The sequence below is a fragment of the Canis aureus genome, chromosome 19 (assembly GCF_053574225.1).
Source record: "Canis aureus isolate CA01 chromosome 19, VMU_Caureus_v.1.0, whole genome shotgun sequence".
Lineage (NCBI taxonomy): Eukaryota > Metazoa > Chordata > Mammalia > Carnivora > Canidae > Canis > Canis aureus.
The window spans coordinates 43,706,496-43,733,912 of record NC_135629.1 but is presented as its reverse complement, the minus strand read 5'-3'; the positions used below and the strand labels follow the sequence as shown (position 1 = coordinate 43,733,912).

The 27,417-nt window shown below is 51.0% G+C and overlaps 2 protein-coding genes across 6 annotated transcripts in view; one reads left to right on the top strand and one right to left on the bottom strand.

Moving 5' to 3' along the window:
- The window catches only part of FYCO1 (FYVE and coiled-coil domain autophagy adaptor 1), a 73,733-nt gene that overhangs the window by 22,991 nt on the left and 23,325 nt on the right, over nucleotides 1–27,417 (bottom strand). For 4 of the 5 annotated variants that reach the window (XM_077859177.1, XM_077859178.1, XM_077859180.1 and 1 more), the window contains exons 7-14: nucleotides 26,841–26,931; nucleotides 23,492–25,861; nucleotides 22,113–22,205; nucleotides 21,307–21,425; nucleotides 18,758–18,925; nucleotides 15,654–15,803; nucleotides 14,672–14,883; nucleotides 11,804–11,948 (exon numbers count right to left, since the gene is read on the bottom strand). In XM_077859177.1, the coding sequence (XP_077715303.1) occupies nucleotides 11,804–11,948; nucleotides 14,672–14,883; nucleotides 15,654–15,803; nucleotides 18,758–18,925; nucleotides 21,307–21,425; nucleotides 22,113–22,205; nucleotides 23,492–25,861; nucleotides 26,841–26,931 (3,348 nt within the window). Of the gene's footprint in view, nucleotides 1–2,576; nucleotides 6,232–11,803; nucleotides 11,949–14,671; nucleotides 14,884–15,653; nucleotides 15,804–18,757; nucleotides 18,926–21,306; nucleotides 21,426–22,112; nucleotides 22,206–23,491; nucleotides 25,862–26,840; nucleotides 26,932–27,417 lie in introns of those variants that run through there. The other variant, XM_077859181.1, reaches the window with a different exon arrangement.
- CXCR6 (C-X-C motif chemokine receptor 6) lies at nucleotides 1,764–6,529 on the top strand. The gene is made up of 2 exons (XM_077859182.1): nucleotides 1,764–1,944; nucleotides 4,594–6,529. The coding sequence occupies exon 2, from the start codon at nucleotides 4,615–4,617 to the stop codon at nucleotides 5,638–5,640; it is 1,026 nt and encodes a 341-aa protein (XP_077715308.1). The 5' UTR covers nucleotides 1,764–1,944; nucleotides 4,594–4,614; the 3' UTR covers nucleotides 5,641–6,529.

Sequence of the window (27,417 nt, the reverse complement as noted above, 5' to 3'; positions counted from 1 at the left end):
GAAAAGTAATGTCGTAATGCCCTTGAAAATGCTGAGTGCTACAAATGGGCAGATTAAAAAAAAAAAAAAAAAGACAAGCTGGCATTTTGTAAAGTGACTGAAATAAGATTCTGGCCTCCAGAATGGGCGGTGGCTCCCTCCTCCAATTGAGCTCCAAGTCTTTGACTGGAGAGCTTCCTGCTGGAGAGTGGCAATGACCACGATGACCACGCAGCTGTGCTTTCTCAGATGCGCGTCCCCGCCCTCCCTGCAAGGCTGCACACAGTTGTGGAGGGGCCAGGGCGAGGCCTGTTTCTTCCCACGGAGGATGAGTGCTTGTACTTCCCAGATCAGAGGGCATGGCCGCATGAGCGTTTGATAAGGCTCAGGATGTTCTAACTCTGTTCCGTGAACGGGTCCCAAATGACACAGGTGGCTTGTCCCCGGGAAAAGCTCATCTCTCAAAGCCCAAAAGATTCCCAAATGAAAGGCTGGCTCACCCCGAAGGGATGTCTTGCCTTAAAAAGTCTCTTTCAGAGGATGGGTGCTTTGGCTTACCTCCCTCAGTATTTGGATTGGCCCATCCACTTGTTCATCATCCGTTAGCCCTTGTGTGTACCTGCCTTATGTCCAGAGGCACACACGCTACATAGCCTCACGGCTCCTGCCCTCAGGGAACATCTCATTTGTTTGTATCAGTGTGGTGGAAGGATTTGAACTAGTTCGTTCAAAAAAGCCTTGAAGATCCACTAGCAGCCTTTAAAGTTTCTACTAGAGCCCCTGGGATAGGTCCATACTCAGCACGCAGTGCAGGGAACACTGGCTCTGCAGCCAGACAGCTGCTGGGTGACTCCAGGGGCATGAATGTTCTTGGGCAAGTGTGCTCATCTCTTGACCCCTCTGCTTACTCATCTATAAAGGATGAGGGCTGGACAGCTGGGTGCTGCCCACCCAGTGCCTGACACCTTGCCCTTAGGAAGAGCCGTAGGAGCCAGTATGCCCAGCAGACTTGCACCAGCCATGACAGGAAGTGGCTGAATGGGGTGCAGAGTCAGGGGACAGAGGCCCAGTGACTCAGCACAAGGGCAGCTGCTTCTGGGAAAGAAGTGGAGTCTGCTCCTCTACTTAGCAGCCTTTTCTGCTTGGGGGAGGTGCTGAGGAATAGACCCCAGCAGGCATTCCTCTGACTCCTATCTTCCAGGTGTTCTTCTCCAGAAGCATCAGTGTTTCTGGGTCAGGGAACCAGAGGACTCTGAGTCACGTGGGTTTAGGTGGCAAAGCTGCGTCAAACTGTCTGGCTTCTAGGAGATGGCTGACCCATCTCCTAGAAGCCCTCTGGTGCTCTGGCAACGACAGAGACCTGGGTTTGTTTCCTGGATGTGCCAGTTTTTAGCTGTGTGCCCATGGGGCTGTTATTTTGGCCAGGGTCCTCAGTGTTGCTGTCTATAAAATGGGGATATTACCTACTTTATGGGGCTGCAGTGGCTATCCTGTTAGGGCTGCATGCATACCCAGAACTCAGGCCACAGCATGAACTTTGTGTCAGTCCAGACCCAAATGGCTCCAAAGAGACAAGACTAGTGAATGAAATAATGTTAGGGTACAAATGCCACTGTCCTCAGTGGGCTGCCTGAACCAGACCAACTTGTTGCTCCTCTTCAGTTTACAAATAAAAACCCTCTTAGGTCCTGACAGATGATTACGTCCACAGCCAGGTAGCAGGGAGTGCAGAACATCAGAGCCACTGCTTCCTATCTTCCCCCAAGTTACATGGGTACAGGCTGGTCATGTGGATTCTGATGTACAAGGTAGGGGTGGGGATGGCTGGGTATCTTACGATCACCAACCAAGGGCTCTCAGAAGATAGTCAACGGAAACACGGACCACATCACAGAGAGAGAGAGGCAGACTTTACTACTTCAAACAAGCTCATTTCTGGGACAAAGTGACAGAGCCTCTCTGCTGGTGAGTCTTCTGATTTTTAGAGTTAAAAGGCAGGTACTAACCTCAGGTTGCTGGGGTCCTCTGATCCCTGCCTGCAGTGAAGTACGGGGTAAAATGCCCATGCTTTAGAGCTTGGCCGATGCTCTCGGTTCGAATTCCACAACCGCACCACAATTAGAGAATTGTAAAAGCGACTGAACGAGGTTCTAGCACTGCAAGTGCTTGTAAGCTAATGGTGCTGGTAGTGCCTTCCAAGGAGATGGGGAGAGTCTAGCCACTGGCCATATCTGCTCAGTGAATAATCTGATTCTTGTTTTTTGTTTCTTTTGCATTATAAAAGGTTCTCAGATAGCTGTTTACTTTCTTTTCTCAATGTTAAGCCAATATGTCACAGCAAAAACTTCAGACAGAAAAATGTAAAGGGAGAAGGGAAATAAGTCATTATGAATTTCACAGCTAAAGGCAAACTGCTGCTCAACTGTGCATTTTTTTCAATGTTTTAAAAAATACAGTCAAAATTGGGGTGCCTGACTAGCTCAGCCAGTATAGCATTCGACTCTTGATCATGGGTTCAAGCCCCATGTTGGGTATGGAGCCTACTTTAAGATACACACACACACACACACACACACACACGTGTGTATATACACAAATTATAAATATATTTTAGAAATATATGTATTTAAAATATATACTATAAAATATATATAATCAAAATCACACAGCTCATTATGGATTCTTTTTTTTCTTCCTTTGGTGGGGAGGGGCAGAGAGAGAAGGAGAGAGAGAATCCCAAACAGGCTCCACACCCTCACGACCCTGAGATCATGACCTGAGCCTAAACCAAGAGTTTGATGCTTAACTAACTGAGCCACCCATGCACACCATCATCGTGGATTCAAGGTTCCACAGACTATGTGGCGGAGGGACTCAAAGGGTTCACAAGCTCTCAGAACTACAGTCGGGTACATGTTAACTCCGAGGAAAATTTGTGCAGCTTTTATGAGACTCTCAAAGGGTTTATGATCAAAGAAAGTTAAGAATCATGATCAACTTCACATTCTTTTGGTCATCTATTCATTGTGATAGTAACAGCCAATGCTAATTGTGGCAAGAGTAAGTCAGGCAATAATGGAGATTTGATATGACTTTCAAGAAAAGTGAAGCCACCTGTTTCATATTCTAAATGGTGAAACAAATGTTTTTGTCCCTGCGTGAAGCAGGAACATAAACATCATCATCTGACCTACCTAACCTAGCAGCCCACAGAGCTGGTGGGGCATGAGGACTACAGCTAGCCTATCACCCTTACACATCTTACATTCTGCGGTCTGAGTAGGGACCTTTCGCTGAGTAATCTAATCCCAAAGGCAAGGTCCTTCCTTGGAGAGAAAGGGCGCTCTGTCCCCAGGAGGACCAAGGTGGTAGCGTCAGGGCTGATAACATCTCCAGTCAGGACAAGTCTTCCATTAGATTAAAAAGGAGGCATGATGTCTCCTTATATACGCTCTTATCTGGCCAGTTGGTATTCTGACTTTGCTAAACCAAATGCCTGTTTTTCTTGAGAAGCCTTGAGGTGCCAGTGGGATATGGCACTGGGTCACCAGAAATGAGCCTCTGGGTTCTTGGTATCTGCACGTCACTGGCTTGGAGCCCCAAGGCCCATGCTGCCACAGCCAACCCTGCTCCCATGCCAGAGGGAAGTGACGGTCTTGAAAGGCTGGGAGCCCCAGGCAAGAAAGGCAGCTGTTTGGTTTTTGCTACAAGCCTCTCTGCAAGGCTGGCCCTGGCCCCCCTGCAAGTGGCCCACCCATCTGGCATCCCATTTCAACCAGATCTTTCATTTGTTAAGGGAGACCCTTTGGATCTAAGCTGCTAGTCACAAAAGCTAAAGTAATGGTCTCTTCCGGGGATCTTAAAAGATTCCTGAAGATGAGGAAATCTTCAGGAAACCAGACCCTGGTGGTGGAACGTGGCATGCCAGGTGATGGAGAGCAAGCTGGGCTGGGCTGTGAGCAGAGCTGCCTGACCCCCTGGCCACCACTGGCTCAGTCACAGTGCTGGGCAGCCATGCACTTCCTGTGCCTGGCTTCTCTTGCATCTAAATCTAGGCAGTGGAGGGCAAGAAAGAGAGGTGGGACTATCTCCCCAGGTGGAAAAGTCCTGGTCATCTCCCAAGCCCCTTCTGGTCTCCATAAGTCTCCTCAGTGGAGCCCCCTGGAAGGGGATAATGCCTTAGCTTCCACAAAGAGCAGTTCAGGGGTCGAATTTCACAGTAAATGAAGCACAGGATGGGTAGGGAAGGCAGGCCTGCCCACCATGGAGCAGTTCTGCACTTCCAGAAGGGCACTGCCCCCACTCTAGTACATGGTCACCTTTGTTTCAAGACCAGTTGGTTTTCTAGATCATGTGCAGGGTCAGTTATGTGTTATCTCCCAGGTGGGTGAGATCCTTAGGATTCAGGGGGCTAATTATGGGTTCTTCATCCTGCCTGAGCAGTTACCCCTCGGCACTGGCTGTCTCCAGGCTACTGGACCACGCTGTTGCTGGGCACAACATAAGTAGGTTCAAGAGATGCCTGTTTGCCCCCTAAAGGGGGGCAACAGGTTTGCAGGAGGGCAGAAGGCATCACCCTCAGCCCTGACCATAATCCCTGTGTTTGCCTCCCAGGTGTTCACGTGAACGCATGCCATGGCTGACGATGACTACATCGATTCTGAGTTCTTCAACACGTCCAGTGACAGCAGCCAGGGGCACAAACACTTCCTGGAGTTCCACAAGTTCTTTCTGCCCTGCGTGTACGTGGTGGTGTTCATCTGTGGCCTGCTGGGGAACTCCCTGGTGCTTGTCATATATCTCTTCTACCAGAAGCTGAAGAGCCTGACAGATGTGTTCCTGATGAACCTGCCCCTAGCTGACCTGGTGTTTGTCTGTACTTTGCCCTTTTGGGCCTATGCCAGCATTCACGAGTGGGTCTTTGGCAAGGTCATGTGTAAAACCCTACTGGGCATCTACACTTTGAACTTCTACACGTCCATGCTCATTCTCACCTGCATCACCATGGACCGCTTCATTGCCGTGGTTCAGGCCACCAAGGCCTACAACCAGCAGGCCAAGCGCATGGCCTGGGGCAAGGCCATCTGCTTGCTCATCTGGGTGATCTCCCTGCTGGTTTCCCTGCCACAGATCATCTATGGCAAAGTCTGTTATCTCGACAAGCTCATCTGTGGTTATCACGACGAGGACATATCCACTGTAGTTCTTGCCACCCAGATGACACTGGGGTTCTTTCTGCCACTGCTGGCCATGATTGTATGCTACTCAGTCATAATCAAGACCCTGCTACATGCCCGAGGCTTCCAGAAGCACAAGTCTCTAAAGATCATCTTCCTGGTGGTGGCTGTGTTCCTGCTGACACAGACACCCTTCAACCTTGTGAAGCTCATCCGTAGCACAAGATGGGAGCACTACACCATGACCAGCTTCCACTATGCCATCATAATCACAGAGGCCATCGCCTACCTGCGGGCCTGCCTCAATCCTGTGCTCTATGCCTTCGTTGGCTTGAAGTTTCGGAGGAATTTCTGGAAACTTATGAAGGATATTGGCTGCCTCCCTTACCTGGGGGTCTTGGGTCAATGGAAGTCTTCTGAGGATGCTTCTAAGACCTATTCTGCCTCTCACAACGTGGAGGCCACCAACATGTTCCAGCTGTAGGCCTTACCTGGGCTTGGAGAACTGCTCAAGAACTTATGGGAGCACGGCTGTGTGCTCTGGAAAGGAGGAGGAGGGCTTTGTTTATGGCTTGCACATTCTCATGGAGAAGTCACCGAATGCTGTAGCTGGTGTGGGACGCTGCTTCTCGGGCATGAACACATTCTGCTCTGCTCTTGAACCCCTAGGCCTAAAGCTCAGTGGGGGTGGAGGGGGGCGTGGCAGCAGGGAAGCTCTAAAAACTAGAAGGGCTTTCCTTCCTCTATCCCCAAGAATGCTGGCTCCAAGGGAATGATGTGTGGCCCTTAAGACCTCAGGTTCTCCTTCACAGGGTTGGAACCGGATGCCAAAGGGGTGGGGGGGAGGGCGTGTCCACACAGTTCCTGAGGGCAGGTGATACTCCAGGCTCCCCAGTTCAGAAGACTCCTCTGGCCACTGGGAAGCAGAGAAATTAGAGCAGCCATGAAAGTAAGTGCTGGGCTGCATGGCTCAGACCTCAATCACCAGGCACCTGATAGAAATGAGATGAGGCTCTGTCTTGCCTTGGGGTTGGGTCTTTATAGAGAGAGATGTTTCTGTTCTCTTTGATTAATCCTGGAAGAAGGAACACCAAAGAACATGAGAGGGCCCAAACAAATTAGTCAGCTGAGGAGTCCAGGGGTCTACGGAATATTAGGAAAACGTGCAGAGTTAAAGACTATCATGAATCGAAGCGGCATTTCTGAAATGGATTCTTTGGTGGGTTTGCTCATTTAAGAACTAAGTTGTCCAATGCCTGACACACTCAAGCACATATAAATCATGTATCCTTGTATATAGAATACCAACACGCACGTACCAAAGAGCATATGATTTTTGTGACTAAGAAATAAAAGCTTTTTAAAGTCTCTAACCTAGTTTATCCTTAGGCACATTCTACTTTAATGTGGTATGTTTGGAATATACTGAAAGTGATTACTTATAGGCTCAGAGCATAGGAAACAAGTTAAAGTTGTAATCTTCTAGGTGCTGCTCTATGAAGGAAATGAAATATACCAGTGATCACCCCTTCACTGTGGCTTTCAACCTTCTAACCAAAATGTGAAGTACATTTGTGTAACCTCAGTAATATGGTCACAGGATGAGGTGATTCTAAATGTCAGACACCTGCGTATGTTTATTAGATCCTAGCAATCTGCTTGACAAGTCAAGTCGTCTTTTTGGCTCATGTTTCACCAGAACCACTCATCAAAATGGAGAGAACCAATCACCAACAGTGAAAGAGACTGCACAGGGTGGTGGGCCAGACCTGGCTTAACAGTTTGGCTCTGGGGCCTGGATTGACAAGAGTGGCATCCTAGCTCTGGCTCTCACTAGTTGGCGAGACCAGTTGGTAATGTCTTTAACTGATTTTGTTTTGGTGAAACATGGATCATAACTGGCACCTGCCTCTGGGGAAGGCGTGGGGAGAACTTCAGATAATGCCTACACTTAGCACAGGGTACATTTGGGGGTGGGGCTCCAAAGATGGCAGTAGTGGGACAAGAACCAGTGACACACGGAGACTGCAAGTTGTCCTTTGTGAGTTGGCAAGGTGCGGGAGCGTGGCACACGCACCCCAGTCCAAATGAGCACAGGTCAGGCCTGGCAGTGTCTATGTGACCCTCCCTACGGTCTTGCACTCATGCTTAAATGCACTCATGAGGACAGCTACTTCCACTGTATACAGGCCACGTGGACCGAGACCTTCCTTGCTCAACAAAATCTACCCTTTCTATGGTGACAAGACTGACTTTTATCATCTTTAAATTGGCTTCAAATATCAAAAAAAATAAATAAGAGCAACGGGAGAAAAAAAAGAAATTGGTCTCTAACTAGGAGTTTCCATCACCCTCCTTTGCGCGTTCATCTTAAAAGTTTAGCACTTCTGATAGAGGAGCCTCCAGCCCCTGGCTTCCATGGAATGAGACAGAGTCCCTACCTGGAAAGGAGGATGTGAAGAGGTGGGGAGCCAGGGGCCCTGCGGCACCTCTACACATGCCCACAAGGGAAGCAGTGTGGTGTGATGGGCAAAGCAGGGCTCTGGGGGCACTTGGACACTAGCTCGGTGATTGCTCCAGCTCTGTGCATCCTTGGGCAAGCCACTCCACCTCCTCAAGCCCGGTTCTCCATCCACACCACATCACACCCTCCCTCCAGGAGCACTCATGAGGCCTGGATAGTACACTATGTGGGCCAGGTTGGGGCCTGCCTGACCAAGACCTTAGAGGGGCAGCTGCTGGGGCTGCTGGCTTCTCTCTAACCAGGTGCCTGCCAGGCTGAGCCAAACAGGACCAGGCACCCATCAGGCCATGCCCCACCCCAGGCCTATGTTATATGCCCTCTCTCCAGGCTCCCTACACAAAGGCTGTGCCCTTCCTTGTGCACCTTAGGAAAACCCAGGACAGCACAGCCATGGAACCTTCTTTACCTTCCTGTGTCTTCTGTCACTCATCATCCCTGTATCTCTGGGCCCTTATCTGCTACACCTGAGAGCAGATCTTTCCCCAAGCCCTCCCCTGGACATACAGCATCACCAGCAACAGAGGCTGCCACAGCCCACATAAGTTACAGAGGACTTCTACGTCTTGACTTTGTTCTGTCCACATAACAGCCCCAGGAGGTGCAAGTTCTCAGCCTCAACCCTGCTCTGCTCCTACCCCTGACTCTGCTGCTCCCAAGTACCAGACATGATGGGGTAAAGGTGGGGGGACTGCGGAAGGGGGCTGGGCTGCCTTGAGTTTTGCTTCAGGGTCTGAGGGTTAAGTCTCTCCCCCGCTGCCCCTCCCACCCATGTTCCCAACACTTCAGGGGGTGGGAAGGATTAGAGGTCCTGGACGGCTGCACTGAACTGAGACGTGGTGAGCAGGGGGTGACCCCGATTCCAGGGGCTGCCTGGGAGCCAGAAGCCCTGCTGATTGCAGTAGGCATTTTGGACTGAGGCATTAGTGATGCAGGAAGAGCTAGAGCTGCCCCTGTAGGAGGGGTGGAGGCAGGGCAGGGAGCACAGGGTCCAGGAGTGGAGGGAGTGCTTGCTCTGACCATCTCTACCAAGTACCCCTCCAGGCAGTGCCTGTTCTGGGGGGCCTGGTCCTCCACAGTCTGGGGTAATTCCTAATGCCTTTAAGGGGGAGGCCTGGCACCATCACCCACATTTTTTAGGTGAGGAAAATAGTTCTGAGAGACAAATACCTGCTGAAGCTCATCACAGCAGAGAGAAGGCTAGGACTCCAATGAGTAGCCTTCTTCTCTGCTGGCCAACAGAGGTGTCCTCCAGCTGATGGACTTAGGTACCCACCAGCTCTATATTCATTATCAAGGGTGGAGATGGTGGGTTAACCCACACACAAGATAGCTTTCTAACCTCAACCATCACTACCATATCCTGTTTTCATGTTGTTTCTGAGATGCAGGCATCACATCTCCTGGCTGGTGACAAACTCACCATAGCACCCCCCCAGGAAGCCCCAGTCATAAAGCAATTACTGGCAAAGGTGCTCTGAGGCTCAGGGTCAGTGACTGAGTTTGGCTCAGTATCACTGGGCACCTGAATAGTTTGCCTTGGAGAAGGGATGGGGAACTAGGTACAGTGCACAACAGGAGAGACAGGCACAACTCAGCCTCTGACACACTGCATGTGGAGCATCACAGAAACAATGTGCCTCCGTGGATGGCTTCCCAGGCACCAGGCACTGGGCTCGGTGCTTGACACACATCCTTCTCATCAAATCCTCCTACTATTCCTATGAGGTGGGTGGTCCCCATCTCTTTGTCCAGGGCAGGACCTGCGTTCAGGAGGCTGCAGCACCCAAAGCCATGGAACCTGGCGGTGGTTGCTCAGACTCTGATCTGGTGTCTGATTCCAGGGCTCAAGCTCCTCATGGACAGTATGCTTGTCTGGTAGCAAGGGGGGAGGCCAGGCCTGGGTGGAAGCTGAGCAGAGGCCAAGGGACCCAAGGCCTAGCTAGCCCTGCTACTGGCTGATAGGAGCTCTCCTTCTGTCTCTGCCCACCACCTCTGTCCAGAGCATGGATGTACACTGGGCCACGGAGGAGGTGGAGGGTGGGCCTGGAGGGGTGTGGGGAGCAAGTGTGAATAGGTATGTCTGGAGGGCTTTAAAGTATGCCATCTTTTCTTCCAAGGTGAAGGGCTGTGTTTCTGCTTCTTGCCACCATCCTGGCTCTGAACCAGTGCGGGGGCCAGCGGGCAGTTGCTCTGAGGTGTGGGGACCTCTCCCTGTCTCATCACTGCCAGGAGGGGCAAGGCAGACAGCCTCATTTGCCTGAGCATGGGTACACGTGGGGAGGGGTGGTCATGGGTCAGTGGAGGGTGGGCAGGTTTTTCTGATGTGCAAACGGGGAAGTGGAACCTGGAGGAATTCTGCAGAATGAACCTTCAGCCTGTGGATGGAGGGAGGGAACCCCTGGGCTCAAGGCCTAGTGCTGACACCTACAGCCACGTGACCTGGAGCGGCTTCTCTGGCTTCCTGAGGCTTCAGCAGCTTTATCTGTGACATGGGGATCCTAATCCCTACACACTGGAGGGTTGGGCAAGGGCTGAGTGAGGCCACACGTAGACGTGGCTGGCACCGGGCAGGTGTCTGGCAGAGTCACTTTCAACAACACTGCTCCCAAGCAGCCTCCCTTCCTTCCAGGATTTGGACACACTCGGTGTTTAATATCTCCTGGACCACTTGTTACTTTGGACTTGCTGATTTCTTTCTCGAAGGTTCCTGTCAGGGAGGGTGACATGTATCCAGGGCTCTAGATTGCTCACATTTTCTCAGAGTCCTGGTGTTTCTGATTGGTCTTAAGCCTAGGAAGGAACAGGGACACCGGAGTCTTCTTTGATGCATGGAAACAGTTAGCTTAGCTGACCTTAGCTGATGGTGAGGGCAGGCTCTTCCCCCAAGAGACGGAGTGCAGGGGCTGCAGCTCCTGTCCCCCAGGCCCCGATCCACCCTGGGGGCCACAGCCAGCATGCTGGTAGTTCCCTTTCCCTGGAACACTTCCTGATTTCCCAGCACCAAAACATACCTAACTGTCAGCGATCACAGTGCCTTCTGTTTTTGTTCTTACTGGGAAAGGGGAAGGTGAGAAGTGAGGGAAAGAGGGAGCTGCAGGAGTCACTGAGGCTACAGTCCTGCTCCCTTCACCACCTAACCACCTGGCGAGGAGCACGGTGGCCAGGTTATGGTGGCAGACTGGCTCAGTGCTGCTGGAATGGAACATGTCCTCGGGAGAATACCAAAGGCTGTGTGGGCAGGGGGCTTCAGAAGGGGAGGCAGGGGGTTCCAGGAAGGAGAAGGCAAGGTCCAAAGTCATGGTAGCCAGTGCGAAGGGGCTGACGGGCTGGGTGATTGTGTCGGTGCTCCCCAGAGGCCATGACATGGGAGTTCAGTCACCCTCTAGCCAGGGAACAGGGAATGTGGAGGGATATACTTAAGCCTAAACTCCCTGCCTTGAGAGCTTCATGAGGATTAAATACATCTCCTTCCACATAGCAGAAATCCCGATGATTAATCTTAGCCCTCCTGAATTCTGGGCAAGAAGAGAGGGACAGGGATCTCAATGTGGGTGTTGGCAAGAGCATCATGAAACTCCATAACTAGAGGGAAAGTGGGTAAGTGCTTCTTGGCTTTTCTTTGCTGTAGAAACTGCATTTAAGCCTGATACCAGGGTCTGAAAGATACCAGCCACAAGGCTGCTGTGGGGGGCAGAGGGGCAGGCTTGGCCTTTCCCTACGGGTTTCCGGGCACAAACTCTCGATGTTCCAATGTAGTGGCACTTTGTGTGGTTATTTCATGTACTTAAAAATTGGCCTTTGCAAACCTCTCCTCACAAACCTTGTTGGAAAGCAGATGAGATGGCGAGTGAGTGGCTGTGGCACACGCACAGCAGGGCAGTGGTGTAAAGAGGCAGCTAGCAGGTGGCTGTCCAAGAGCCAAGGAGAGAGGCGCCCTGCCGACACCCTGATCTTGGCCTTCTGGTCTCCAGAATCACCCTGAGCACTGTTCTGAGGCACTTTTCCTTAAGCACAAACGGCCGATCCTGCTTCCAAGGTCTCACTTTCCTGGTCCTTTAAATCAGCAGGCATACGGGCCCAGCACTCAGTGAGCATGCAGGAAATAAAGGCGAGGTCTACTCACTGTTCGGGCAGGTTTGGGTCGATGGAGTCGGTTTCAGTGGGTGTCTCAGGCAAGGAGGAGCCAGACTCCTGGATCTGGCACAACTCCTCATCTGTGATGATGTCAAACACAGCATCGTCGGGCGGCCTGTAGTCTGTGTCTACACCTGGGCCGTAGAGGCAGAAGGGGAGAGAAGAGACACATATAGTGATGCACAGTGGGGAAGCATGCTGGGAAGTGAGGGGCTGTAGCTGTGTGGGAGGAGCCACCAGGACATGCCCTCAGGGCCCACTCGACCCACAGCTATGCTGTCTGGGTGTGAGAGAACTGGCTGCTAGGGCATTCCAGAAAGCAGCAGGGACGATAGGTGGAACTGCACACACAACCTACATAATTTATCTTAAGCTTCCCAGTTGGGCCCTAAAGAAATTCTAACCTCTTACATATTCTCCAAGACCTCTTATTTAGAAGAAAAGAAAAAAAAAAAAAAACCCTGTTAAAACCTTATAAGGTAAGAACCTAACAAAAAAGTAAACACACTTCTATGCCACTGTCTCCTTGCTCCCTAAGGCACAGACACGACTCATTCACACTTCTTTGAATGCAAGATTCTATAGGACCTACATTTTTACCTCCATCCACTGGGGGTAGACAAGAACCTCCCTCTGTTCAAGGTGGTAGCAACCACTGGGCTTCCAGCCAGGGGCCTTGTGCCTGACTTTGCAGGCCACTCAGTAGAAAGGAGGTTGTATGGACACTACTGTGTCAGTTACCAACCTGCAAATACTCTCCTGCCTATATCCTGGAAAATGTGATGGTAGGCGTGAGGCGAAAGAAAGGCAGAGAGAAGGAAAGACAGAAAGAAATATAGACAGACAAGGAGACAGGAAATGTCAGAAATCAAAACAAGTGACTTCAGTACTCTGGCACAGTGCCACGCTCTGTCTTTGCTGCCAGTGAGTCAGGGCAGGTGGTTAGGTTCCTGGACGAGTTAGCAAGAACAGTTCATACAAGCTACAATTCCCAGCTGGCCCCACCGCAGGGCTACTTGGACAGGCCATGCTTTAGGAGAAGCATCCTTCCTCTTGTCTGAGCTCTACATAATGGAGGGTTTGGGACACAGGCTGACAAAGGGGACCAGGGACTGCTTTCTTTCTATAGATCCAGCCACAATTCTGAATCTGCCTTCTGAGGCTGGCAGAGGGGAGGAAGGAGGACAAGAAAGGAAGGGACAATGAACATTAGGAGAGAAATCAAAGAAGACTTAAATGGAGAGCTATACCATGCTCATGGATCAGAAGATGCAATTTTGTTACCATGTCAATTCTCCCCAACTTGATCTAGAGACTCAGTGTGATCCCAATCAAAATTTCACCAGGATTTCTTACAGAAATTGACAATTCTAAAAATTTATATGGATAAGCAAAAAACCTAGAATAGCCAACACTTTGATAAAGAACAAAATTAGATGACCTGCTCTACCTGATTTAAAGACTCATTAGAAAACCATGGTGATCATCTCAATGGTGTGGTATTTATGAGAGAAAAGGCACATTGATTTAATGGAATAAGACAGAAAGTTCAGATACAGACCCACATACGTAAAGGCAATTGATTTTTGACAAAGGTGCAAAGGCAGTTCTATGAGACAAGAACAGATTTTTCAACCAATGGTATTAGAACTGGGACAACCATATGCAAAAAAGTGAATCTCTATGCAAAGCTTGTAGCATATATAAAAATTTAACTGAAAATGGATCACGGACCTAAAACTATGAAATTTCTAGAAGAAAACAGGAGAAGATTTTTGGGTCTTTGGGCTAAGTAAAGCTAGATAGGATACCAAAAGAAAAAAGTTGATCCATACCCTTATGGATGAAAAAAATGGAATGTACTTCATCAAAATGACAACCTTTTGCATTCTGAAGAACAGTTCTACTCTTTGAAAGAAAGTAAAAAGAGCTTTTTGGTTGGGAAAAAGGTATTTATAAAACACATATGTGAAAAATAACTTCTATCCAGAATGTATAAAGAACTCTCAAAACCTAAAAAAAAAAAAAAAAGAATTAAAAATAGGTTTGAAGAAGATACAGGAATGCTGTACATTCCACCATCCCTGAGCAGTTCTTCATACCAAATATTAATAATGGGGCCAGTCAACCTCCTTGATGATCCAGTTAAACAAAAGACAAACTAAGAGTATTTCTGAAGGATGGCTGATCTGCATCCAAGCAGAGGCCAAGCAGGAGTCCATAGGGACCAGCTACAGGAGGTGGCTGAGCAAAGACAAGACTTGCTCCTGCTCCTGCCATCTTGGCTTTGCCTCCTTGGTATTCTACATTCAAGTCTAGTCCATGAGAGGACAGTCTGGCCTGCTTTGCAGGACTTTGCTCAGAGCAGGTGCAGCAGGAACCAGATCCCACTTCCTCTTACTGAGCAGAGTGAAAGGACATGAAGGAGAATACATCCTCCATGGTCACTGAGAGACAGCATGAGCCAGTGGTAGAAGGTGAAGGATGTGATCATTTACACACACAACTCTTGGTCTTTGGTTACTCTGGTAGTAGGGTTGGGTATATCAGGGCTGAGGCTCTGGAGACAAGGTGTGGGGTACATTTCACTGGTAGCCTGTGAGTTAAGAGGTACACAGACCTTGCATTAAATACATAATATTGAATCATATCAAGAGAAAGTTATTCCTTTTTCAATTCTCTTTCAAACTTAATTACGTAAAAAAGAAAGTCTCAAATAAGTACAAACATTTTTAAGACCTCTTTAATGCCTAAGTTTGGAAAACCCTGAATTAAGCCCATTACAACTAACTATCCACACTGGGGTAGTGGTGGGGGTGGGGGTGGCACCTAAGAACACAGAGGGCAGGAGCCTGACCTTGGCCTCTGGCAGCCTGGGATCCAGCATGGGCTGGTGACAGTGCAGGGCTGGGCTCCCCCTGGCTGGTGCCCGAGCTGGCGCTATCAGGGGAGCCAGGGCCGTCACTGAACTTCTGGAAGCAGGCTCGGCAGCAGCGCTCCTTCTTGCCACTGTGCTTGGTCAGTATGTAGTTGTTGCAACAGTAGTAACAGAAGACGCGGCCACAGATCCTGGGGTGAAATGAGCATGGGTCATGAGGACAATGCACCTCAGGTCCTGTGATCTGCTCCACACCTGCACCGGACTCTAGATGCCACACAGCTCTTACTAGACCTGGCTCTACCCCCACTTAGGAGTGAGGCCTTATTGCCAATCTGATAAGATTACAATAGAGCCATCTTGATAAGGCCAGTGGAAGAAAATGTTTTATTTCCTAAGGTTCTGGGAGGCAGGGGAATAAAGTATGTGGCTGAGCCCACTTTCTCTGCCACAGCAACACAGGGGTACATTCCATGCCTCAGGGGCTAAGGCTCTAATGGACCACAGACCTACATGGGCCTGTGCTGATGATATTCCATATGCCTTGGCCCCAGCTGAGATTTATTTTTGCCCATCCTTCTTTGGGCCCTAGTAGGGTCTCCGCTGTCTGTGTTCACCCCCAGCCAAGCCTCAGCTGCTGCTCTCCCTGGGCTCCAGTAATGCCACTTGCCCTCCGGTCCCTGTGGGCTAAAGGAAGCCAAAGGTTGCTGGTCTCTGGGTACTTCACAGCCCAGTGGGTCCCCTTGACTCTGCGCATACCCCTGTATCAAACCCTGTATCAAACTCTCTTCCTCTTCAGGGATCCCCAAGTCCTGCCGGGACCCTGCCTAATAAAACCGTCTCGCCTGGTTTCCTTAAGACATGGCAATGTGCTCTTCTCAGACAGACAGTGCGGGGCCCGTGCCTGCCAGCAATGCCTGCTTCAGAGCCTCTGCTCTGGTGCTGGGTCCCACCCGCTAACCTGCAGTGGTGCCGCCGCACCATCCAGCTGAACTCTCGCTTGCAGTTGTGACAGTGGCTCGCCTCTGTGTCCCCGAGCCACTTCTCCTCAGCACTGAGCTTCTGTTGGAATTCCAGGGCATCTGACTTCTGCCAGAGAGCATCCTTGTCCCTGAGACAAAACCAATTAGAAAAAGAGAAGATTCCAGGAAAACAATAGGATCATCCCTGATTCATTTCCAAAGCCGGATTCCAAATTTCCGAAGACATGAGCAGAAAATTTGCTTTACTCATCTGCCCCCCAAGTCAGTCCCAGACTCAGCTGATGGCATGCGGGTGAAGGCAGAGGAGGCCCATGAGGTACATACACCCACAAGGGTCACAACACCACTCCGATGTCCAAATGACAGTGCACATGGTCACCTGGAATTTAAGCTGTAACAGGCTGTCACAATGACATGACAGCCTGCGTGCTGAGAGCCCAATGACCACAAACGTATTGCCCACACAAATCTTACAAGTGTTCAGGAACCTTTACGTTTAACGATTTAAGTAACAAGTGATCATTGGAGAAGACCAAAGACATCCTGCCTGAAAGTCTGGTGGGACATCAGTTTCCCTTTCTCCTCAGAGAGACAGGACGCACTCCAGGAAGCAAGACTGAAGGAGGACGAAGGCTTCTCAGAAAGGCCAGGCAGTGTCAGAACACACCTGATGCACCAGCGCGGACGGGCACAGAGGCTTCTGTATTGCTGCCCATGGTCATTTTCGAGGCTTATGTCTTTTGACTTGGGAAGGTTTCATTCCTTCCTAGATGGAGCCCTGGCCACACCTCAGTCCCGAAGACCAACACCAGAGCCACTAAGATCCTGAGAGAAATTGACACCAGTAGGAATCAGGGACTCCAAATCCATAAAACTCTTCATTTAAAGACAAAAGCCAGGACAGGGGTGCCTGGGGGGCTCAGTGGGTTGAGCATCCAACTCTTGGCTTCGGCTCAGGTCATGATCCCAGGGTCGTGAGATCGAGCCCCATGTTGGGCTCTGTGTTCAGTGCTGTGTCTGCTTAGAATTCTTTCTCTCTTCTCCCTTCCCCTCTGCCCCTCCTCCCTGTTATTTCTTTTTCTCAAGTAAATAAATTTTCAAAAGCCAGGAATTGATGGCCCTTCAAGGATGCTCAAAGTTGTCAGGAAGCAGGATGTCTCATGCCCTGGACCAGCACTGTCCTACCAGCTGGTCCACAGTCCATCTCTTCTGTCCCCAGAAGGCCAGGCACTCACACCCTGGAATGTGGGAGCTGTGAGGACCAGGACTTTTCCATCACACACCTCAGGAAGAGGTCTGAGTTCAGAGGTCATAAAAGTCCTGAATTCCAAGTCTGCAAATTGATGAAACATGGGCAGAGGTTTTACTCTTCCAAGTACTATCATTTTGCAACCCCAAATGAATTAGTAGCTTTAGGCACTGCTCATCCATGGCCGCTAATATTACAAAGAATGGGCAAATCAGATCCTATGTGGCTCTTGAAGGAAAGAAAAGACCCAAACTATAAACCAATTCTATGAAGCATTATTGAGAAAATTTTGAAACTGGGTCTGAGTAAGCCTTTAGTAGAGCAGTGGTTTTCAACTCTGGCTCACTGATGCCTGGACCCCAGTCCCAGAAATTCTAAATGGGTTGGTCCAGGTAGGGTCTGGACACAGGTATCATGATTCTCATGTACGGTTACAGTGTAGAACCACTGGTCTGGTTTTAACTAACAATTTATAGGAAATACAAAGTTTGGAAGAACACATTAAATGGCACGTTGGGGATGCAATCAACAAAACCCAGGTTGTGGGAAACTCCACCAGCTGCATGACCTAGCATCCTTAAAAGTAAATTGCAAAGAAAAAAAACACATTAGAGAGATCATGGTCAAATTGCAGACTAAGTAATAGAGATCTAACATATCATTGTACAATGTATGGATCTAATCTAGATCCTCATTAGAAAAATTATAAGGCAAATGGAAAAATCCGAAACGACCAGATGCTTGATGATATCATGAACTATAAGTAATTTTTTTTTTTTTTTTTAAAGATTTTATTTATTTATTCATGATAGTTACACAGAGAGAGAGAGAGAGGCAGAGACACAGGCAGAGGGAGAAGCAGGCTCCATGCACCGGGAGCCCGACGTGGGATTCGATCCCAGAGCCTCCAGGATCGCGCCCCGGGCCAAAGGCAGGCGCCAAACCGCTGCGCCACCCAGGGATCCCAATTTTTTTTTAATAAGTAAATTTTTAAGCATGATGATGATCCCGTGGTGGTGCAAAATGGAGAGTCCTTGTCCTAGGGAGGTACATACTGAAATACTGGTCGATGAAATGATAATCACTGGAATTTGCTTGAAAATAATCTGGGGAGGTGAGGGAGATGGGACTCTGGAAGAGACAAGACTGGCTTCAAAGTGAATGTCACTGACGAGGGTGGCAGGTACACAGGGTGCCCCATGCTAGCCTATTTTTGTGTATTTCAAAATTTCCATAAGAAAAAGTTAAAAAAACTTGCTAACACTGAAAAGGCAAGCCAATTTCACATAAAAATGTAGATTTCCACCTTCTCTTCAGAGGTGAGGTAACCTGGCAAGTTGGGCCCTTTGCCTGTGTGGCAGCCAGTGGCAGGAGCGGAGCGCGCATGCCTGCGAGTTCCTGAGCGCCCTCCTGGCCCCACTCACACACTTGCATTGGTGGTTTGCTACCTGCAGGCACTGGAGTTTGGGAGGCCTGTTAATGGGGAAAGCGGGATGGAGGAAGGGAAAAGAACTCATGAAAGAGGGATAAGGGAACAGAGAGATTCCTGAAGATACGAGACATCACTTACTGTCATACCTGTGGCTAAGCACACAGGTTTTGACAACAGTGACACAGCAGTACAAAAACACAAGCCCAGTTGAGCACTGGTAGGAGCTATGAAAGCCACTGGTGCCAGGCTGCCCAGGGCCTGGGAGGGGATAGGGGAGTGTGCACAACAACAGAACACAAGCAGACACTTGCTCTTGAGAGGCCTTTCAAGACCAGCTGCTTTCTTTAAAGAGAAACCCCAGCCCGGGGGGTGGGGAGGGTTGGGAGGGTCCCAACTCTCACCTGAGCAGTTCAATCAGACGTTCTTCCAGGTACTGCTTGGTTCTGTTCAGATCATCCAGGTCCGCGAGCATCTTCTGGTCATTCTTCTCCCGGTTTGTCACCTCCTGGCAGAGTTTGTTGTAATACTCCTGGATTTTTGTTGTGGCTTTTTCAAGTTCCTTCTGGGTCCTGGTGGAGAGGTGAGAAGTTTACTTCCAGCTTCTCCCATGCCTCTGGGCTAACGAAGGGTCTGCTGCCATCTGAGCCTTTCCCTACCCCCCACTCCCAGTGGTAGCGCCCCTCAGCACTACCAACTTACAGGTTGCTCATTCCCCTGGCCTTCAAAACACCCCTCATGCACCCAAACTCTTCACACACTGCCCCCTACACCAAATACAATAGGTGTTCTGGGAGAACAGGTGACCTCAGGCTGCTAGGAGCACCCCAGGTGAGTTGAACTCTGCACCACTGGTTTTGGGACAGGGGCTGAGGTTAGGGGAGGAGCCCAAGGGTGCAATGCATGGCCTGGCGACAGGGGTTTGCCAGAGGAAAACAGAGTCGGGACAGAAAGCATAGGTCTAGGTCCTTGGAATGCAGCAGGCACTCAACGTGCACTGCCAGCCACTGACCTGACAGCCCAGAGGCGTAAGGAGCTCTGTTCCCTCATCTGAGTTTACGGCCGAGGGGCTGGCCAAAGCACGGTCCTGCCTTTGCCTGCTCCCCTTGCTGCTCGCCTGTCCCCAAGGACAGTTGTGTTCCAAGGATGCTCTACAAACCCCAAGGTCCAGCAAGGCATTCATAAAAACTCCATTACAAACAGAGGGCTCTGCAGAGACTAATTAATTTGCTCCAATCCAGCCTTCCCACATCCAGTCTACAGCTGTTGGAAGGTAGTTTACTAGACATTGTCCACCTAAATGATCTTATGGGTGTACACAGGCATGTGCATGCACGCACACACACACACAATAAATAAAGTAAAATCCAATCCAGGGCAACAGATTATGCAACACTGAGCAGCTCAAACAATTGCTCTGAGATCTTACAAATAAGTTCTGCTGTAGTATTTTTTTAAAAAAATGCCACCAACTTAGGACGTTCTTGCTATTTACATTGTCACATGAATATGACCTGGGCAGCCAGAGCCCTATGGTGTTTGAACTCTGGAAGTCAGATGAGAAGAAATGTTCATCTGGGTTGCCGAATACCCAACATGCTCTGGATCTCCCGCTGAGCCTAGGCCCACCCTAGAAGCCAGGTGGTAGGAGGCAATAAGGGATGGGCAGAAAAGGTAAAGGCCTGGGACAATTTAGTGTGCCAATCTTTGCCAGGGGGCACAGGTAACTGGGTTCCAATATCCCTGGCAGGACTGTCTTGACCTCAGCACCAAATGGTGAGCTCATGCTCATAACTCCAGGTGGCCCTCCAGCCTGAAGACAAGGGGTTTCAGGAAGTCTTCGGGCTGCACATACTCCAAAGTTGGGACAATCATGATGAAGGGTGATGGCACGATGTGCTCTTTTTTCACAGACACAGCAGCAGAGTCTGCAGGAAGACAAGCTGGCCTGGTGCTGGACACACTTGCTCACCCTTGGCATGCACCTGGGAGACCCCATCATTCCCAGGCCTGCGGCTCATTTCACAAAGGAAACCAGGGAGAGCGCGAGTCACAACTCACAGCAGGGAAACACACACAAACCCCAGGACCTGACAGGAGACCAGACACAGAACTATCTGTCCGTGTACTTCTGAGGGTTACTGTTGAGGAAACAGACTCTGGAGCCAAGTGGCTGGGGTCACACTCCTCCCGCCATCACCTGTGTGCTGACACTGGGAACACGGCTTAGCTCCTCTGAGGTTCACTTTCCTTGTCTATAAAATGGGGACAGGTAATAATTCCATCCTCAAAGGACAGTCAGGAGGATAAAAGGGACAAATAGATGTGAAGTGTTTAAAACAGTGCCTGGCTCATTTGGGGCATTATTTAAGTGTTTGCTGTTATCATTAGCAGTATTATATTCCAACTTCTATTTCATGTCAGCTCTTCTAAAGCAGAAACATGCCCTGCCAGACATAGGAAACCAGCATCAAGAAAGGCTGAGCACATATAATATTTGTCCTTCTCCGATTGACTTACTTCACTCAGCATACCCTCCAGTTCCATCCACGTTGAAGCAAATGGTGGGTATTTGAAACGAACTAGGGGTGGTGGAAGGGGAGGAGGGCGGGGGGTGGGGGTGAATGGGTGACGGGCACTGAGGGGGGCACTTGACGGGATGAGCACTGGGTGTTATTCTGTATGTTGGTAAATTGAACACCAGTAAAAAATAAATTTATTAAAAAAAAAAAAAAAAAAAAAGAAAGGCTGAGCAGCTGCCCGCAGGGGGCTGAAAGGCAGTGCACCTCCCCCGCCTGTGGCATGCTTCTGGCAAAGTGCCTTCCAAGTCCGTAGCTTTTCTTGCAAAAGGACTGTAATCTGCAATGGTGGCTGAGTTTTTAAATGACTGCACCAAACACCCCCTTCCCCGAAACCTCGGCTGCCCACCGTTTGGGCAGATCACATCACTAACCTGTCCAAACTCTCACGCAGGGCGGCCCCCTCCTCATCCTTCTTCTGCATGGCAGCCTGGCACTCGGAAAGGCGCTTGCTGGTGCTGCTCAGCTGCTCTCCCAGATCGGCCTGGGCAGCCTGGCACAGGACAGCAGGGAGAACACACTCAGGCGATGAGAGCCCGTGCCGCAGGCCATAAAAGGACTGGTTGCCCTACCCGGCTAGGTCACTTCTCCCTGGAGGGGGTTTTGTTTTAAGTTCAAGAGCCTGAGAACCTTTGTTCTGTATTTGTGGAATGTGATGCCACTCCTGTCTGTAATCCTATTGCTCAAGTATTAATTGCAACTGGCTGTGGAGGTTGAAGGGGCAGAGGGGATCAGAATCTTGGGGCAGGGGTGGAGGTCAGGTGGCAGGGAGTGGGGTTCCCTGGAGATGGTGATTGCAGCACCCACCTTGCACCCCCTCGGTTCTGGACCACCAACTCAGGGATGCCTACAGAAGCAGCTAAGAAGGACAACTCAGTTTCCTTTCCACACAGCTGGCTGAGAAACATATCTGGCGGCTCCAGCCGGGTGTCCAGGAAACAGAAGGGGCTGAGATGTGTACACTCAGGATGCCCACAGAGGTGATTGGATAGGAGCTTTGGCTTGGGAATTAGGAGTCTTGCACGCAGCCCTCCTAAAGGGTCCAGTGAAAACCAAAGCAGACCCTTCTCCCTGATAGGCCTGTGCACCAGGGGTGGGGATGACTGGGCAGAGGTGGACATGCCAGTCCCCTCTAGCCAGGTGGGGCTGGCTGCAGACCAGCACACTCCCTGGGGCCTACCTTCAACTCCTCCACCGCCTCCTCAGAGGCCTGCAGCTGCCGGCCTCGCTCCTCCAGCTGGTCCCGGAGGCTCCTGCACTCTTCATTTGCAGTCTGGAGATGATGAGAGAGGGCTCATGAAAGTAGGGTTGTTGCGTTGAGACCCCCCCACCAGCCCCATTCCCCCCATATGGGTAAAAACAAGCTAACCCTCTCTTTTTCACCAAATTCAATGAGCTTTGGGCTTCATTGGTGACATCTTTTCAAGTTTACTAAGAAACTTAGTTTGGTCCCCAAACCTAGGATTTAATCTCTGCAAGGAGACAAGTGCCCTATAAGCCATGTGGAGTAGCACAGGATGGGGGCCACAGTGCAGGAGCCTCCTCTGCAGAAATGCAGTAATGGTGTCTGTGAGTGCACACAGACTACAGTGCAAGTGGGCAAGTGATAAGCTCTAGAAACCAAAGCCCCATGGCCATCCTGCTTGTGTTCTCCGCCTTAGCCACCCTTAACCCTTTTCCTTTGTGCGGCAGGTACCAAAGGCACATGGTACCCACTGTTCTCATAAGCCCGTCTACCTCAAGAGCTTTGCAAAAACACACCAGGCCACTTTCCGCAACAGTGCCTGCCCTCAGGATGGCACCTGAAGGGATAGAAAACCTACAGATGGGACTTGCAGGCAGGAGCTGTTGGTATCTGCAGTAGGTTCTACAAGCCAGGGCCAGAGCCTCAAACCCACAGGCCTAGAGGGGCTGGGCATGTACATGAAAGAACCAGGTGACCCGTGCCTCCTTTAAAGGGGGCAGCCACTGCCCAGCTCCTGGTGACTTCTGTAGGGTGGGAATGAGGGTATAGTCTTTACAATCTCCTGAGGTTTCAAAGGAAGCCCCCAAAATGAATTTGTAAACATCTTGCTCTTTAAGGTGCTGGCTACTGATTTTAAAAAGCCACTCTTGGGGATCCTGGGTGGCTCAGCAGTTTAACGCCTGCCTTTGGCCCAAGGTGTGATCCTGGGGACCTTTGGCCCAAGGTGTGATCCTGGGGACCCGTGATTGAGTCCCACATCAGGCTCCCTGTAGGGAGCCTGCTTCTACTTCTGTCTCTGTCTGTCTCTCTCTCTCTGTCTCTCATGAACGAATAGATAAAAATCTTTAAAACAAAACAAAAAAAAAGCCACTCTGTATGAGCGAAACCTGTCTGCAACCACCCTGAGTTTAGACTTCTGAGTATGGCATTGCTCCTGACATGAGCCCCTAATGTGTCCCTGTAGGGGGAAGGGTGCTGTACATTCTTAGGTTCTCACATGCCACGTGGCTGAGGGCACATCCTATCCTCTCTGGACCCATTGGGCCCTACCACAGGGGATCCCCGCAGCCCGAGGGGGTCAAGGCAAGGACTACCTTCAGTCTGCTCTGGTGGTCCATGATCTCGGTGCTCAGCTGGAACTTGAGAGCATTGAACTCCTCGTGCGCGGTCTCCTGGAGGCTCTGGGCCTGCTGCTCGGCCTGAGCCAGCTGGGCCTGGAGGCTGGGCAGGGAGCGGGCCACCTCCTCCGCCACCTTCAGCCTCTCCTGCAAGCTGTCCCTCTCTCGCTGCAGTCCTGCCACTTGCTGTTCCAGGCCCTCTCGCTCCCTCGAAGCCACCTCTTTGGTGTCATGGAGCTCCTGGACGGCACGGGCCAGGGCCACCTCTGTCTGTTTTTCCACAAGCTGAGAGCAGATACGGACGCCTGGCTCGTCCACACCCGTGCTGGCCCTGGACAGCTGTTCCTGCGGCTCGGCATGTTCTAGCTGAGCCTCCAGGGTGCCGTGTTCTGCCTGGGACTGCTCCTCCTCATCCCTCTCCTCCCGCGGTGCCCCTTCACACTCCAAGCACTGCAGGGGCTCTGGACCATGGGCTCTCCTGAGGACTTCGTTCTGCTCCTTCAGCTGCTGCACGAGGGCCCTGTGCTCCCTCAGAGCGGCCTCAGCCATGCTCAACTGGCTCTGAACCCTCTCCTGGTCATTCAGGGCTGCCTGGAGCTTAGCCTGAAGGTCCATCACCCCAGCCTGCAGGTACCCAGCCTCCCCCTGCTGGGTCTCTGCTGGGGCCTGACACAGGGCCAGCTGGGCTGCTGGCTCCTGGGGTGCACTGTCTTTGGGTGGGCCGAGCCCCTGTGGGCCTTTCTCTGTCGTGAGGCTTTCAATCAGCTGAGTCTGCTGGTGGCACTGGCTCTCAAGAGCTCTGAGCTCCCTCTCCCGGGCCTCTGCTAGCTGCCGGCACCTCTCCACCTCCTCCTGCAGCTGCAAGCACTCAGCCTCCTTGCTTTGCAGGGCGGCCTGCTTCTCTGCCACGTGGGCCCTCATGGTCTCCTTGGCCTTCCTCACAGCCAGGAGGCTTGCCTCCATCTGGTCACCCATGTGCCGGATGTTGGCCTGCTCGGACTCCAGGGAGGCCAGGGAGCCCCGGATGGCTGTCTCCCGCTGCTGCAGGGCCTGGTAATCAGCCTGCAGGGCCTGCAGCTTGCCCTCAAGCAGCCTGTTGGTCTCACGCACATTCTGCAGCTCCTTCTCCAGCTCCTTGTTGGCCTGCTGGAGCTCCTTCTCCCGACCACTGCCTCGCATCTGGGTATCACCTGTCTGTCCCTCCTGTGGGCTTCTCAGCTCCTCCTCTGGCTGTGGGGTGGGATCTGGGAGGCCCGGGGCCTCAAACTTCTCACCAGCCGGGGGCAGACCTGTGCCTGGCTGCCCGGCAAGCTGCTCCAGCATCCCCACCTTCTGGCTGAGGTGGTCTTTGTCACGGATGAGCTGCTTCCTCTGCTCCTCTAGGTCACTCACATGCTGGCTCAGCTGTGCCAGCTGGGTCTCTTGGAGCTGGAGCTGCCGTGCCAGGGACCTGGCCTCCTGCTCCAGCAGCTCCTTCTCCTCCCGCCACTGCCGCTCCTCCTGCCTTACCTCTGCCAGCTCCTTCTCCAGGGAACTCAAGTGGGCGAGAGAATCCTGCAGCTGTCGCTGGAGCTGGGCTGCCTCCTGCCCCTTCCCAGACAGCTCCTCCCGGAGCGGGGCCATTTCTTTCAGCAGGTGCTCCAGGCTGGCTCGGGCCTCCTCCTTCAGCTGCAGCTGCTTGGCCAGCTGCTCCAGCTGGGCACTCTGCTGCCTGTTGAGCTCCTGGACCTCAGTGCTCTCTCTTTCCAGGGCTCCAAGCTTCTCCTGCAGCTCCTGGACTGCCAGGGCCGAGTCCTTGGGGAGGAGCTCTTGCTGCCCCTGTGTGTCCAGTGCCATATCTGCCTTCTGCTCAGCCATGCCTGGCTGCTTGGGGACATTAGCTGAATGCTGGCTCCTCCCGCCCAGCGAGTCCCGTGTGGCCTCAAGCTCCTGCGCTAGAGGCTGCAGCATGGACTCCAGCCGCCGCAGGGCCGAGTGGTAATCCTCCTCCTTCTCTGCTGCCCCCAGCTCCAGGGCTTGCAGACACTTCTGGAGCTCCTTCACGGTGCTCTGGGTCGCCTGGGTGATCTCCCACTGCTTCTGGAGCTCGGCCATCATGTGAGTGAGGCGGGCGTTGTCCTCAGCAGCGGTGCGCCCCCGCTCCCTCTCCATCTGCAGCTTCTCTTCCTGCAGGCTAACAGCCGCCCTCAGCTCCTGGTTCTCTCTGTCCAGCTGTTGCATTTGCTCCTGCAGCTGCTTTTCCCGTACTTCCAGCTGATCCAGCTCCAGCCGCATCTCATCAAAGCCCTCCAGTGCCTCGTTGTTTAAGGGGCTGCTCACGTCAAACCCAGAGGCCATCTCCTGAGTCTGGGGAGGAGAAACAAAACACAAAGTGGCTCTTGGATAGAAGCTGCATGGCCACTGGGAGAAGCTTTAGAGTCAGAGAGAAGTCAGAATATAGTAAGGAGAGGGCCTGAGACTAGTCTCCTGAGCTACTTAAAAGGCTAGAAGCACTTTGCTGGAAGCATCTGCCAAAGGAGGTCAGAGCACATCCCAGAACCATGATGCCATACACATGAGCTCTCCCAGGCTCTCAGAACCTGCATGTCCCATCCAGCTTCCTACAGCTTTGGGAGCATAATGGACATTGGTGCTTAGATTCATGAAGTTAAATTTAAACCACTGTTCACCACTGCACCGCACCTACAATTCCTATTGCGGTGTGACCACAAAAAAGGGATCAAGCTCAATTTATCCTCCACTCTTAATGCTTCTATTTGTTTTTATGTTGTCTTATTTTTATTTTGTCTTGATTAGCTGCACTGTTCTTTCCTATAAAACTATATGCAGCTATGATACACTCACGTTTATAACACAATTAAGAAAATTAACCCCACCCATGAACATTTATGGAGCACTTACTTGCTGATATCAAGCCCTCAAGTGCTTCTTCACTCAATCTGCACCATCACCTTCTGAGCTAGAATGACTTTTATGAGCCCCATTTTCTGGATGAGAGAGTCGAAGTTCTGAGAGGGTGAGTGGTCTGCCCAGGGTCACACAACTGGTGGGTGATAGTCAGCTTTTGACTCTACTGCTTTTAACCCAAGTGACAACTTGCTTCCTTCAAAATACTTGAAAAGCTTCAAACGGAATTTAATTTTTAAAAGATTTAAATTCTATTGCATTATAAACACCTGGACTCTAGGAAATAAATGGGTATAACAGAGGATTTATATGACTCTAGTTAGAACAAAAGGTGTCTGAGAACATCTGAGCTGCAAGAGGCAAGGGCACACCCTGGTTGACACTGTAGTGGCGATGTCCTGGGGCTTTCTGGCATTACCTGCAGGTAGCTGCTCACCAAACTGCTCATGCTGGAGCTTCGGCTGGGGGCTTTCCACAGATAAGCAGAAGAGCCAGTGGCCAGCGTCCTCCTGCAGGGCCACAGAACAGACAAACCTGTCTCAGAGCAGGAAACACACACACACACACACACACACACACACACACACAACCACATTCACACGCACCAAGGGCTTGGTTATCACAGGTCACCTGGGTGGTGACAGGGGGCATGGCCGTCTCAGAGAGAGCATAAAAAGGCTCATAACCAATGGGTACTTGTACACCTGTTTGCAGCTGACGGGCTCCACTGCCAAGTTTACATGTAAGGCCTTTCCACCTGCTGCCAAAGAAGAACTGAGTGGACATATTATTTCCCAATTTGGGGTTTAAATTTTCCTTCAACCTTTGGTGCCTGTCACGGTCTGTCTGCTAGTGAGGGAAAAGTAGCCATCAGTCTGATATGTGAAGGTGGCACTGTGCTTGGGTACAGCACTGTGGCAGCGAAGGAAGTAGTGCACCACAGGGAAGCAGATAAAATGGGGTTTAGTTGTACAACGGAATGCCCCGCACCACGC